The sequence below is a fragment of the Carcharhinus amblyrhynchos genome, chromosome 8, assembly GCF_965287045.1.
Source record: "Carcharhinus amblyrhynchos chromosome 8, sCarAmb.v2.hapA, whole genome shotgun sequence".
Taxonomy (NCBI): domain Eukaryota; kingdom Metazoa; phylum Chordata; class Chondrichthyes; order Carcharhiniformes; family Carcharhinidae; genus Carcharhinus; species Carcharhinus amblyrhynchos.
The window spans coordinates 89,951,149-89,965,381 of NC_137331.1; the positions used below are offsets into that span (position 1 = coordinate 89,951,149).

A 14,233-nucleotide genomic window follows, 5' to 3' on the forward strand; every position below is an offset into this window, starting at 1 on the left:
AATAAATAAACTTCAAACAGATCATTTCCCATGCAGAGCAGAATAGCAGAAAGGCATCCTTGTTCCCAACCTTACACATTCCTCATCTGGCACAGGGCACCCCACACCTTTCTAATCTCCTCTTTTTGTGTCCACTTCAATTGCTGGATTCTTTCCACTTGACAAGTTATGAAGATTTTGCCTCTACCAAATTTGGCATCTATTTTTGCTTTCTGAATATTGGTGTGGTTGTTTAGTTCTGCCCCATTGCCTTCAAGAATCCATTGTTAAGTAAAACCTTGATAGCGTGCCACACTGTTAAGCTCACTGTTCAGATCATAACAGGTGGCATTGTTGTTAGTGTTTCTCAGGTGAAATAGGGGCAGCAAAGATGTCCTCCTTAGAATTCCTGCAGCACAGGTCAAATTGATCCTCAAGCTGCATCATTCACTTCTCTCAGTGGAACTCTTGTCCTGTGCCACCCTTCCCAGACAATCAGAATATCTATGCAATGTGCCCTCACTGCATGGATGCTTGCAGTGTTTGAAGACATTAATATGAATAAATGAGCAGTGAATGTCATTATAGGGCTGAGCAAGATCAAAATATTTTCATCTCTTTAAAGGGACATTGATACTAAATTAGCATTTTGCTAATCCAATTACCTCTTCAAATATTACCAATTTCTTTTGTCCGTCTTTTTAAAATATGGATCTTAATGTTCATTCGTTTGGTTACAAAATGTATCAGATCTTCATGCACTGTTTCCCTTATTACTCAAGACTCAAGTCATGTTTATTTATAAATAATAATGAATTTAAATGGCAACTATGAGTTCCAAATGAACACAAACTACGTTTAAGAGCAGTTGAATGAAAGTCCCTATGATACACTAACAGAAAACTTCTATAGTTTCCAGAAATTATTTGATAACAGTTTTAGGAAATTGTATATTTAGCAAGAAAACGTTTTCTTCTAATGTAATTATAACAATGCAAATTGGAAGCTTGAGTCACCTAGAGTGTGCAAGAGGAAAGTTACTTCTTGTTTTGAAACATAATTCTATAGTTAACAAAGTGAGAAAACATTCTGCAATAACAACACATTGATTTATCCAATGCTCTCTTTTGTAGACTATCTGAATATGCTTTAGTTTTTCTGTAAAATCATTCAACCTCAGATCAAATGAGACAGATATAAAAAGCAGCCGAAGGATATATAAAAAAACAAGAAGTGCAGGAGTTTTGTGATGCAATGGATGGCATCCCGATCTCAGAGCCAGAAATTCCAGTTTGACTCCCACCCCAGGATCTGATGGCCATGGAAGGTGCATTCATTACATGGCCAAACAGGTTGAGCAAGACTCTTCCAAAACATGCCAATAGTAAGTGGTAAAAGCAGGACAGACTCCTGGTCAGCCATGCCTGAGTCGCACCTTTCTAACTATAGCTTCATGCGACAGGCTAGCAACAAGCTCTAAGAAAGACTAGCTATGGAAACAGATATAAACAAATCTGTTTTGTGCACCAATAGGTATTAGAAAAGAAACAAACAAATGAATAGGAAGTTTATAAGGTAAATATTAAAAAATCACAGACGGGCATTACCCTCCCAACCAGGTAAATAGGGTCTAAAAGTGCCAGGGTCTTTCAGGTAGGGTGGGGAATGTCTTTGCCACTTGGGCCACCATTGTTTCTGATGGCCAAAGAGTGGTCCATCTGAACCGTCAGGGAGGTTGCCAGCATTCACTTGACATCCCTCCATGTAGTAGAGGCTCATCTACTACTAGAAGGAGACTGGCAGTAGGACAATTCCCTTAATTGGACATTTAAATGGCTTAGCTGATCCCTGGACAAGAGCACTAAGTGCTGGCAAAATGCATGGTGGCAGGAGAATGATGGGTACTCCACTCTTACTTTCCCTCATAAAATCTAACCTATATAATGCTGATGCACAGAAAAAAATAAAAATAAAGTGTTTTTCAAGTGACCACACGAGTATAAAGTTGAAAAAAGTTTATTTATTAGTGTCACAAGTACATCTACATTAGCGCTGCAATGAAATTACAGTGAAAACCCCTTAGTCGCCATACAGTGGCACCTGTTCGACCACACTGATGGAAAATTTAGCATGGTCAATGCACCTAACCAGCACATCTTTCAGCCTGTGGGAGGAAACTGGAGCACCCGGAGGAAACCCATATAGACATGGGAAGAATGTGCAGATTTGCACAGACAAAGGCCAGGTCCCTGGCACTGTGAGGCAGCAGTGCTAACCGCTGTGCCACTGTGCCACCCCAGTTGTATAACAACAGTTAAATGCTACTTTTCAGAATGGTTGAAGTGATCCATTGTCAATGATATTGGATTACTATTACAATGTAACACATTTGATTGTGTGCATTACAATTTTTTGATGTAATTCATCATATGTGAAGTGTTTTTGTGTATCCCTGAGGTGATATTCAAAATTGACATTTATTTTCTTCTGTGAAGAAAAAGTCCAACTCTATTTTGCTCACTCTTTGCATTACGTTACTTGGATTTGAATCTATTTCTTGCTTCATTTGTTCCTGAATGTTTCATGAGATGTAAGTGTTGTTGGCAAGGCCAGCATTTGTTGCCCATCCTTAATTGTCTTTGAACTGAATGGCTCTGGACACTGGCGTAGCTCTCCATATCATTCTTATGCCCCTTAACCTTCACCCCTCATCCCTCACTCACCTCGATTCCCCCTCCAGGCACTCGCATATGCCCAAACCCCTCATATCTCCCATGTGCCCATGTATGCCCCCAGGCCCCTCCACATCCCTTCAAAACTCCAAAACCCCTCCTCACTCCTTCATGTCCCCTCCATGCCCCAGATATCTTCCACAGCCAGTTAGCAAGTTCCTTTATGGACAGACTTCAGGAGCAATGCAGCAGCAGTGGACAGTCTTTGAAATGGACTTGAAAAAATAGACATCTAAGAATCTAATAAAGTTGTTTATGAAACACATAACCTTTCATACTATACTAAAAATATTGCTGTTTAATCTGATAAATACATTACGGGACGTTAAATACAAATTTCTCTTGGGCTTGTCAAAGCAACACTAATGTTAAAGGATGTGCATGTGTGATCACAACCCAAACATTTTCCCACTTATAGCAAATTTGTGTGGGGCACTTTTTGCAGGGGAAATTCAAATTTGTGATCCCACAGCCTTAATTTTGACAACTTTAGCAGGTTTTCCTGACTTTAATGGGAGACGAAAATCAGGCTCACTAAGTTTAAAGTACACAAAGTTTCTTAAACAGATGTGTCATGTCCCATTTTAAATTTCAAACAAGCATGTCAACTATTTATATAATAGATAAATTTTTGAACTGCAAAGGAATTAAGAGTTATGGTTATGGTGAGCGGGTGGGTAATTGAAGCTGAGTCCAAGAAAAGATCAGCCATGACCTTATTGAATGGCGGAGCAGGCACGAAGGGCCAGATGGTCTACTCCTGCTCCTTGTTCTTATGTTCTCATGTAATTAAAGAGCAAGTGCAAAATACCCAGACAACCTACTAATTCTGGTTACACTTTTGCATTGAGGTGTTTCATTGTCTTTCCATCACAATTAAAGCAATTTATCCAATCACTTCAGAATCTGGCTCTGCAAATCTCTTGAGCTCCATGTTCACACTGATAACCTATTAATCAATTTAAGACACATGAAATTGTTACCAGACCTACTGAGGATATAGTTTTCTGACTTTATTTCAGTTTTAATTTAAAATGGTTAGGAATTTGTACCCTTTATTAATATTTAAATGAGGCCCTCAGTTGTGACACCAATGCAGCGAATACATGCAATGCATCACAGTGGAAGCGGCCAAGTCTACTGGAAACTCAATTAGCATAGCTCAAACACAGCACTACTGTCAAAACCCAGGAGCAGTTCCAATCAATTTTCACTGTTGTTCTCTCTAAACAACAGAGTTTTGCAAATGTTAAAAGTTTATTGTAGATAGGCATTAGCAGCACAGGAGCAGCACAGTAGCACAGGGATTAGCACAGCTGCCCCACAGCACAAGGGACCTGGGTTTGATTCCCAGCTTGGGTCACTGTCTATGTGAAGTTTGTGCATTCTCCCCGTGTCTCCATGGGTGTGCTCCAGTTCCCTTCCACATTTTGAAAGATGTGCTAGTTAGATGCATTGACCTGAACAGGCGCCGGAGTTGTGGAGATTAGGGGAATTTCACAGTAACTTCATTGCTGTGTTGATGTAAGCCTTACTTGTGATTAATAAATAAACTTTACTTTTACTTACTAATTCTACCATATAATGCACTATCATAACTATAGCATTTGTTTAACAAATGCAGAGAGCAATCTATTTTGCATGCTCTTTGACAGTTCCCAATCCAGTCTTTTTCATTAATGCTGCTTGCCATCTGCTGAGCTGAATCTAGAACCGGGGGACACTGTCTCAGAATAAGGGGCAAGCCATTTCATACTAAGATGAGGAGGATTTTTTCACTCAGAAAGTGGTGAATCTTTGGAATTTTCTGTCCCAGAGGCCTGTGGAGGCTCAGTCATTGAGCATGCTCAAAACTGAGACCAATAGATTTCTACATATTCACTACATCAAGGGATACAAGCATAGTACAGGAAAATGGTGTTGAAGTCGAAGATCATCCATGAACTCACTGAATGATGGAGCAGGCTCAAAGCCTTAATGGCCTTCTCATATTTCGTATGCTTCATTTCTGAGTGTTAAGTTGTAACTTACTCTCAAAGAAGTGCAGTGAAGGTTTACCAGGCTGATTCCGGGGATGGCACGATTGATGCATGAGGAGAGATTTACTAGGTTAGGATTGTTTTCAGATGAAGGAGGGAAGAATCTTATAGAGACTTAAAATATTCTAACAGGTCTAGACAGGATATTTGCAGGGAGAATGTTCCCGATGGTGGGGAAGCCCAGAACCAGGGGTCACAGTCTGAGGATCCTGGGTAAACACAGTAAAAAGTTTGACAACACCAGGTTGTAGTCCAACCGATTTATTTGATAGTAAACGCACAAGCTTTCGGGTTAGTCCCTTCGTCAGGTGAATGGAGAGTGTTTACCCAAGTCCAACGCCGGCACATCCGCATCATGATCCTGGGTAGACCATTTAAGACGAGGGCGAGGAGGCACTTCTTCACCCAAAGAATGGTGAACCTGTGGAATTCATTATTGCAGGAAGCGTTCAATGTCAAAACATTGAACGCATTCAAGAGGTGGCTGGATATAGCACTTGGGATGAATGGGATCAAAGGTTATGGGGAAAAACCAGGATTAAGCTACTGAGTTGGACGATCAGCCATGATCATGATGAATGACGGGGCAGGCTCGAAGGGCCTCCTCCTGCTCCTATGGCCTCCTCCTGCTCCTATCTTCAATGTTCTACACTATTTTAAATGTGAATGACAGTTATTAAGGAGACCATTTTTTAAACTTATCATTTTGGTATTTTTTGTGTTTCGAAAGATGAGGCTATATCAACGTTTCAGAGTGCAATATTTTCCATTTGTTTCCTTGTTAACAGTCAGGATTAGCCAGATTCCAAAGTAAATTGTTTTCCTATAACAGATCCTAACATTTCCCTTATCTGTTTTTCGAAGCTAAGGAGACTAATTAGTATTTGAAGAGAGATCCTCTGGAAGAGCAAGTGCTGCAGGCCAGTGCTGCATATTGCCACGATGTCTAGAACACTAATTAAGCAGTGCCACTGCATGAAGAGATTTAGACAATGTTGCTGAATTGTGGGTGTATGATATAAAAACTAGCACATAAACTGATATGCATTATATTATTACCCTGAGCACATTGCTAGTGGTCTAAAATGATTTCAGCAATCATTCTTAAATGCTTCTTCACAAGAATTTGGATATTGGAAATCTGAAATAAAAGCAGAAAATGCTGGAACTACTCAATGGGTCTGGAGAGTGAAACAGTTACTGTTTAGATCAATAACCTTTCATCAGAAGGTTTAGTAGCAAAAATGTCATGTCTATTATTAGACTCAATTTACAAATATAGCCTCTTGTGCACATACCAAATCTTAATTACTCAATTGGTTGCCTTTTTTATTAGTGTCACAAGTAAGCATACCTTAACACTGCAATGACATTATGGTGAAAATCCCCTAGTCGCCACACTCCAGCACCTGTTCGGGTACACCGAGCATGGCCAATGCATCTAACCAGCACGTCTTTCGGACTATGGAGGAAACTGGAGCACCTGGAGAAAACCCATGTAGACACAGGGAGAACGTTCAGACAGCAATCTAAACTGGGAATTAAACCTGGACCCCTGGCACTGTGAAGCAGCAGTGCTAACCATTGTGAGGTTCTAAACTCTGTAATTGCCTGCCTAAGCCTCTCTGCCTCCCTTTCTTTCTTCATGATGCTCCTTAAAAGTCCCCACTGTGACCAAGCTTTTAGTCATCTATCCTAATGTCCCGTATCTGGCTCATTGTCAATTTTTTGTCCCATAACTCTCCTTGTGGAGCACCTTGGGATGTTTTGCTACTTTGATGATGCTATATAAAGTTGTTATTGTTGAATCTAAGTTCAATTCTTAACGAAAGTAGCAGTGAAGCAACTTCACTAAATGTGAAAACTCTAAAAAAAACCTTTAGGAGCATGCACACTGTTGCAATCAGCTGGCCAAACATGTAACTATTTTGCAAAATCATATGACGTGCGTCATATGAACATATTTCAAAATCTGTACAAACCATGAAGTGCAGTCTTTCAAGAAATCACTCAATACGTGACCTTTTTCAAGGTTAAGCAAAGCTTAAATTGCCTCCACTTTTGTAATGGGGTCTGTGACAAATTTGATCATTAATATCATTTGCGAAAGAAACACCTCACTGGTTTCAGTGCAGTTGGATTTCCAGATAGGGTTTTGTTGGGTTTTACATTGGGTTATGTTTGGATATGTTTCTCTCTGCAGACATTGAATCTTCATCTAAACAAGAAGTTTCGCTGAAAAAAAACATGTTGCACATGCATAAGCCAAAATCCATGAATGAATAGGAGGTTAAGTGCAGCAGAAAATTGGGAAACTTCAGTAAACAGCTCCCTTCTTTTTTCCCCCCAAAACACACTTTATTCATAAATCTGTGAGAACATTACAAACATTCCAAAATGATCGTCACACAAAAAGCAACAATATTCAAGCTCTTCATACACATCAAGTAACATTCTGAGGCGCTTCAGTACAGTAAAGGAAACGTTTCAGAGATTTTACAATGGTCTTACAAATGTTGCAAAGTTATTTTAAAGGCTGTCCACATATAAAAAGTTGCACTCCGTAAACTGCTCCTGCTGCTCCAAAGCGACCCCAGCTTCAGTCCTATGCAGCTGGTGTCCCTCTAGTTTGTTCCATCATCTTACATCTCTCCCTCTCTCTCTTTACCTTGCACACATCTTGTACAATGGACAGGATAACCCTTTAAACCTGCAATCACCTCCATGCTCCGCTATGTGGGCGGCGCTGCAATGCTTCATCCCGATTGGTTTTGTCAAGCAAAAATCCTTTCTGCCGAGCGCCCCCCCCCGCCCCGGCCAAAACAGCAGAGCTGCGCACGCGTCTGCTTCACTCAATGAGTGCACCCTCCTCACTTTAATCGTTGCAGCTCACGGGCATAGAGGTTATTTGAAAAGGTTTAGGTAAGAAGTGTTACCATTCTTTCCAGGAGGGAGTTTCTCTGCTTTTGCATTGATTAAAGCGTTTTGATTGTATACTGAAAATTTGCATTGCGTTCAATTAGGGGGAAAGGAAGAGAGAGAGAGAGGATTTGAAGAGAAGAGCGTGAGGATAAAGTCCGCGGAAGAATATTCTTTGGAGGAGGTATAGAGTGTTTGCTGGGTTGGCTTGGCTGGCTTGGCTGGCTGGGGAGTTTGCAGAGTGGGAGGCTGCAGTCTCGGGCAGGAGAAGCGGACAGAACGCGGTGTGATCCCCGGGACGTTCCAGAGGCAGGCGCGAGCTCCCCGGGCTGGAAGCCCCACCATCCGCACAGTAGCAGCAGCCGGATCAAGGAGAGGATGGAGAACGCCTGGCTCCTCCTGACTCTAACACTCTGCACACTGGCAAACGGAGAGCTGGTAAGTCGGTGACCCCCCCCCCTTTATTTTTTTTTTACTTATGAAGTTTAATTTGCTTTTCTAAAATGTGTGAGGAAGATTGACCAGATCCAGTCTAAATAACTAAAAAAAAAGACCCGTGTGGCGCTTGTTCCCTCAGACCTCTAAACTTGTGAACCAAGCGAAAAAAGCTGTTGGCAAGAGTGCGATTTCCACCCCCCCCCCCCAAATGTTTGCACTAAAAGTTGTGTTCAGTGACAGGAGGAAAAACATCGACTCGAATGTAAGATCAAACACTAGGATAAAGGCAAAAGATAAAACATATCTTGCCCGTGCTTTATTTCTCTTTCATTCTCAGGTTGCAAGAGGTTATTATATAGGAAGGGTTTTTTTTGATTGTTTTTTTCCCCCCTTTCCCCCGTTTTGTTTCTGATTGGAGCGAGATGGGGTGAATTGGGAAGACATGAGGGATTGGTGCTGGAAGGGGGGAAGCTGCTGCTATAACACATGCGGGAATGTGAACATCAATCAGTCAGTTCCCCCACTCGTTTCGCCTGAGGGTTGCGGGAAGCAGATTGCAGTACATTAATTCCCCTTGTCGCCTTGTGAAAAGGATCAAGGCACAAACCAACCTGTTGAGGGGAGCGAGTCGGATAATCAGCTCCGGAAGCAAGAAGAGCTGGAGGGAGGGGGGTTTGTATATCTTTTTTTAAAAAAACCCAAGTTGGGAGAAAGTTCCTTGCGCTTGTGAAAAGTGCAGGTGGGATATTTTGGGATATCTCCGCAAGTCCTTTAGATGGCGTCTGAGGTTCTCCAGCGGGCTGGTTTTATATAACAGACAGGATAACTGGAATGTACAACGCCATACAGAATGCTAACTTACTGCAATCCAGTTGTTGCACCAATAATTTTCTGCATTGTGTGAAGGACTTTGTTCGGTTTGGCTCTTTTTTTAAAGTTCACCGAATGGAAGGGACGTTGACATTGTAGGAATTCACCAAAAATCAGATTAAGGGAGTTGAATAAATACTATTTAATGGAAATTTAAACTGAAAGCATTTTTGTTCTGGACGGAGCCTCATCTGCGTTGGTAAAATAAAAGTTACGCTTGTATGCACGCACAATAATGACAATTTTTGTGGTCCCTGTTATTGAAGAAAACCATTCGTAGCTTTACCAACAAAATAGACCTGATGCAGTATGAACATCTTAACAGCTAGTCCGGAGGCATCGAAATGGAATTTGTGCAGTAGGTTGTTCCAGGAACTACTTAATTCCAAAAGTCTCTTGAGAGCCCATTGCACCTTTTTGTATGAATCATCCCAATTTGCTCATTACATGAAATTGATTATTCCATTAGCTTTTATCTGTAACCTCTACTGAGTAAGAACGGTACCTAGCTATTGCAGCATTATTATTCATCCAGTTTTATATGATCTAATAAAGTACTTCTTTAAAAAAACTCAGAACTTAAGAAATATGAGCTAGATAAGGCCATTTTGCCCCTCGAGCCTGTTTTGCCATTCTCTGACTATTAGTACCCCCAGCAGTTTCTTTTTTCCCAAAGTTATGTGACATTTTTAAAACATGACTTGCAACAAAATTCCTGCAAATATTCTAGGAACTAATGGAGTACATTAAGTCTATCATCTTTGAAAATTTTCTTTAAATGTGTGTTTTTCTTGAGTAATTTTCATTGAAAGAAATTAAACAAGAATTTTTAATTAAACTTTACAGTTCAGTGTCCCATTTAAAAGTATTTTAAGATAAATATTCTCAGGAAATGTAAAAAAACAAAATAAATAAAGCTGTAATTTGTTTCAAATGAAGTAAATAGATTTGTGTTCTGACTTGTGAATGTAACTCCCAGTGGAGCACTGCAGTCAATTTTAATATAAAGCAGTAAAATAAAAAAAATGAAATTCTAATATGTATCAGTGAAATTGACCAGAAATTGGTCAAGATACAAGTCAGACAGAACATGCTTTGATTGCTGTTGGCACTTTTTTTTTCTTGCTCACTTTTTTGGCAGGATCTTTAATAGAATTGCATAAAATTTCTTGCTGTTATACAAACTAGTTTTTTTGCATCATGCCTTGTGTATATTTGCATTGCAGTGAGAGTTTTGGTGGAACATTTACACATGTAGTTCGTACTTCAGCTGAGTCAGTTGTTCTGGAGGACAAACAAAATTTGTGTAATTACAACATGGATGAGGAAAGGCAGTCTCGTACCCTTCAAATCCCCTTACCTTGAAAAAGTTGGTAAGCAGTTGGTGGTGATAAAACCTGGTATGGGCTATTGGAGTTGACCTTCTCTAGAATAGCAAGGTAATTGGCAGGATGCAAGCTGCATGCCACCACATTCTATGCCCATTTTGATCAAGAGGTCAGTGAGAGCACGCCCTTCATCCTGGAAGCCTCAGGCGAACCTGCGTCTGATATCACCATTGCCAATGTTAGAGCAGCCTTCTCAAAAGTCAACCCACGGAAAGCAGCTGGCCCAGATGGGGTACCCGGACAAGCACTCAGATCCTTGGGGGTGGGGGGGGGGGTATTCACAGACATCTTCAACCTCTCCTTGCACCAATCTAAGGTTGCTCTCTGCTTCAAGAAGATGACCATCATCGCGGTACCAAAGAAAAGCCAGGCAGCATGCCTTAATGACTCAGAGTCATTGACGACATCCATCGTGATATGCTTTGTGCTCATGGCACAAATCAATTCCTACCTCCAAGACTGCCTGGATCCAGTACAGTTTGCCTATCACTGCAACAGGTCCACAGCAGATGTCACCTCCTACCTCTACACTCAACCCTGGAACACCTAGATAACAAAGACAACTATGTCAGACTCCTATTCATAGTCAATAACTCAGCCTTTAACACCATTATTCTTACAAGATTCATCTCCAAACTCTGTGGCTTGCGGCTCTTCTCCTCCCTCTGCAACTGGATCCTACACTTCCTAGACTGCAATCAGAGAGAGGCAGCAACAACACTGGTGCTCCCCAAGGCTGTGACCTCAGCCCCCTACAATACTCCTTATACACCTGATGAGCCAAATTCCCCTCAATTTGATTTTCAAGTTTGCTGATGACACCACCGTTGTGGGTCGGGTCTCAAACAATGATGGGATACAGTGCAGGCAAGAGATCGAGAATTTAGTGAACTAGTACGATGACAATCTCTCAAAGTCAACAAAATGAAGAGGTTATCATCAACTTCAGGAAGTATAGTGGAGGGCATGCCCCTGACTACATCAATGAGAAAGAAGTAAAAAGGGTCGAGACCTTCAAGTCCAGATCACAAAAACCTATCCTGGTCACCCCATGGTGACACTATAGTTAAGAAACCCCACCAACACCTTTACTTAGGAGACTAAGGAAATTTGGCACGTCAGCTATGACTCTCTCAACTTATACAGATGAACCATAAAAAGCATTCTTTCTGGTTAACACAGCTTGGTATGGCTACTGCTCTGTCCAAGACTGCAGGAAACTACAAAGGGTCATGAATGAAGCCCAATCCATCACTCAAACCAGCCTCCCATCTATTGACTCTATCTACACTTTGTGCTGCTTCAGAAAAGCAGCCAACGTAATCAAAGACCCCGTGCACCCCAGACATACTCTTCCATCTTCTCCTGTCGGGAAAAAGATTCAAAAGTCTGAGGTCATGTACCAACCAACTCGAACAGGTTCATTCCTTGCTGCCATCAGACTTTTGAATGGACTTACTTTGAATTAGTAGAGAAAGATCAACACCCTAGCTATGACTAACTCTACATTCTGCACTCTCCTTCCCTATGTACGTACAGTACGCTTTGTCTGTTTTGTGAGCAAGAAACAATACTTTTTTCTGTATACTAACACATGACAATAATAAATCAAATCACATTCAAAAATGGATGCCCAGCTTATTTGATTTTTGAAATTCTAAGATTTGCCATGATGATTGTTATCTGGACGTCGGATATAAAATTAGTTTGCATATATCCAGGTTCTTGATGCCAGCCATCATTGGGCTGCAAAATTGCAAACAATTGCTGTTGAAGATCTGCATTTAAAACTGGGTCTACCAATTGATGGGATGTAATGCAAGTTGTGGGATCAGGAAAGTGATGCCAATAGCCACATGAATCTCATTGCTCCCATCTCACTTGTTAAGGCCTCTTGTCTGCATATTATTGAAGGTTCAAATCTACAATTGCTAGTTGTCTGGGTAAGTGAGCATCTTGGAGTTCAGGTGGCATAACTCGCAATGGAGTTTTGGAATCAAGTCAATGCTTTGTGGCAGACTCAGTAATCTTGAACTAAGCAAATCCTCTCTAGCCAAAGCCATTGGTAAGTGAGTCTGATTCACTGGAACCTCGGGAGTAGTATCTTCTTTCTTGGATGCCCTAAGACTAGCTTAATAGGACAAACAATACAAATCATCTTTAGTTGAGCAGTTTTAGCAGGTTAACTTCAGTACCACAACTTGAAGGCTCAAGTTACCAATCTGCATTTAGGCTTTCCAGATTTGGGTGTGTGTGTGTGGTGTCTCTCAGGAGAATGCGTCCATTTAATATTTGGCAATTCGATACAGTGAGTCAATTCAATTCATCAACTGCTTGATTTGGAGAATCTTTCAAACACGGTGTCAGTGCGTGTCTGCAGAAGCTTACAACAAATACTGCAAGTTTTTGAATGAGATGATTTGTTTCTTTTGGGGGCAGTGGAAAAAATGTGTAAATTACAAGCAGCTTGCCCAATGTTTGACACTAATGACGTGAATTCTGAAGAGACTCTGATCGTTTGAAATGTTCCAATAAGTTCATTCAAAAATTTCTCCAAAGGGTGAGGATTAAGGGAAATTCACTTTTTAAGCAGATTAAAACTGCTATGTGTTCATGCTGCTTCAGAATATTGCTATTGTCAATCTAGTTTTTAAAACTGTAATTTTTATATTTCCTTATCACATTTTTCTGCTTGTTTCTGGTGTTCCCCCCCACCACATGTGAATGCTTGCTCCCATCTTTGTTCTGCTTTAAAGTAAAATTAGGCAGGTGAAGATCCATAATTAAAGGAAAAATAGAGCACTGTGCATCTTAAAATGCTTTACAGACAGTCAAGTACTTCTGAAGTATGGCCACTATTATAATATAGGCAACCTGTTTATCAGGCAATCTGTGATGTTGATTGAGGGATAAATATTGGCCAAAACATAACTCCCCTGCTCTTCAAAATGTGGGTTTTTTAACATACAAGCAGGCAGACGAAAGAGAGGTTCTCAGTACTGGATTGGCAGCCTTGATTTTTTTTGAGCTCAATAAGCTTGAACTTGGAACCATCTGACTTGAATGAGAAGGGTGTTACTAACTGAAACGCAGCCAATTTTCAAGCAGAACACCAAAAGAGTTGGTGGACGAACAGGAACTGTAGTGCATTACAGTACAGAAATCGTCCAGCCTGCATCTGCCTGGGTATCAGCCAACCCTTTCCCCTCTTTAAACAACTGGAATTATTCAATTTTATAACACGAGGAAATCATTTAGACTGTCACGTCTTCACTAAAACCATGCATAAAGAGGCCACTTGGCCCCTGTCTGTACTGGCTCTCTGATGGAGCATTGTTTTCAGATGGTAATCCAATTCCCTTTTTGAATATCATGGTCAAACCTGCCTCCAGCACCCTCCTCAGGAAGTTTGTTCCAGATTTCAGTCACTCTGAAAGTTTTTCTTCTCATCTCTTTTGCCATTATTTTGAACCTGTGCCCTTTAGGTCATGATGTAGTCTTGAGGGAGAACAGTTTCTCACTGTTTGTTTATCCTTTCCATGCTACTCAGAATCTTGAACTCCTCAAAAGTCTCCCCTTGGCTTTCTTCTCTCCAAGCAAAACAGACCCAACCTTTCCAGATTATACTCATACCTTTGATTGTTATCCCTGGAATCATTCTTGTGAATTTAAAGGTGATGAATGGCGCTTCACTTGAGCGAGTCTCAGTCAGACTTTATCCGGAATGATGTGTTTAGTTTTGAGTACCAAACCAAAGGAATCATGTATTTGCTATGGAGAAGGTGTATAGTGCACACCCTGGCTTAAAGGGCTAAGTTGAGAACGGGCTCTATAAACTTGGCTTAAGTTTAGAAATTTGCTGATTATG

At 40.8% G+C, this 14,233-nt stretch overlaps 1 protein-coding gene across 1 annotated transcript in view; it reads left to right on the plus strand.

The window, feature by feature from the left end:
* The first annotated feature begins 7,563 nt into the window (after nt 1-7,563).
* sdc2 (syndecan 2) overlaps nt 7,564-14,233 on the plus strand; it is a 100,470-nt gene continuing 93,800 nt past the window's right edge. Inside the window, exons 1-2 of the mRNA XM_080194458.1 lie at nt 7,564-7,672; nt 7,774-8,107. Of these exons, the coding sequence (XP_080050584.1) occupies nt 8,048-8,107 (60 nt within the window). The 5' untranslated portion in view covers nt 7,564-7,672; nt 7,774-8,047. The remainder of the gene's footprint in view (nt 7,673-7,773; nt 8,108-14,233) is intronic.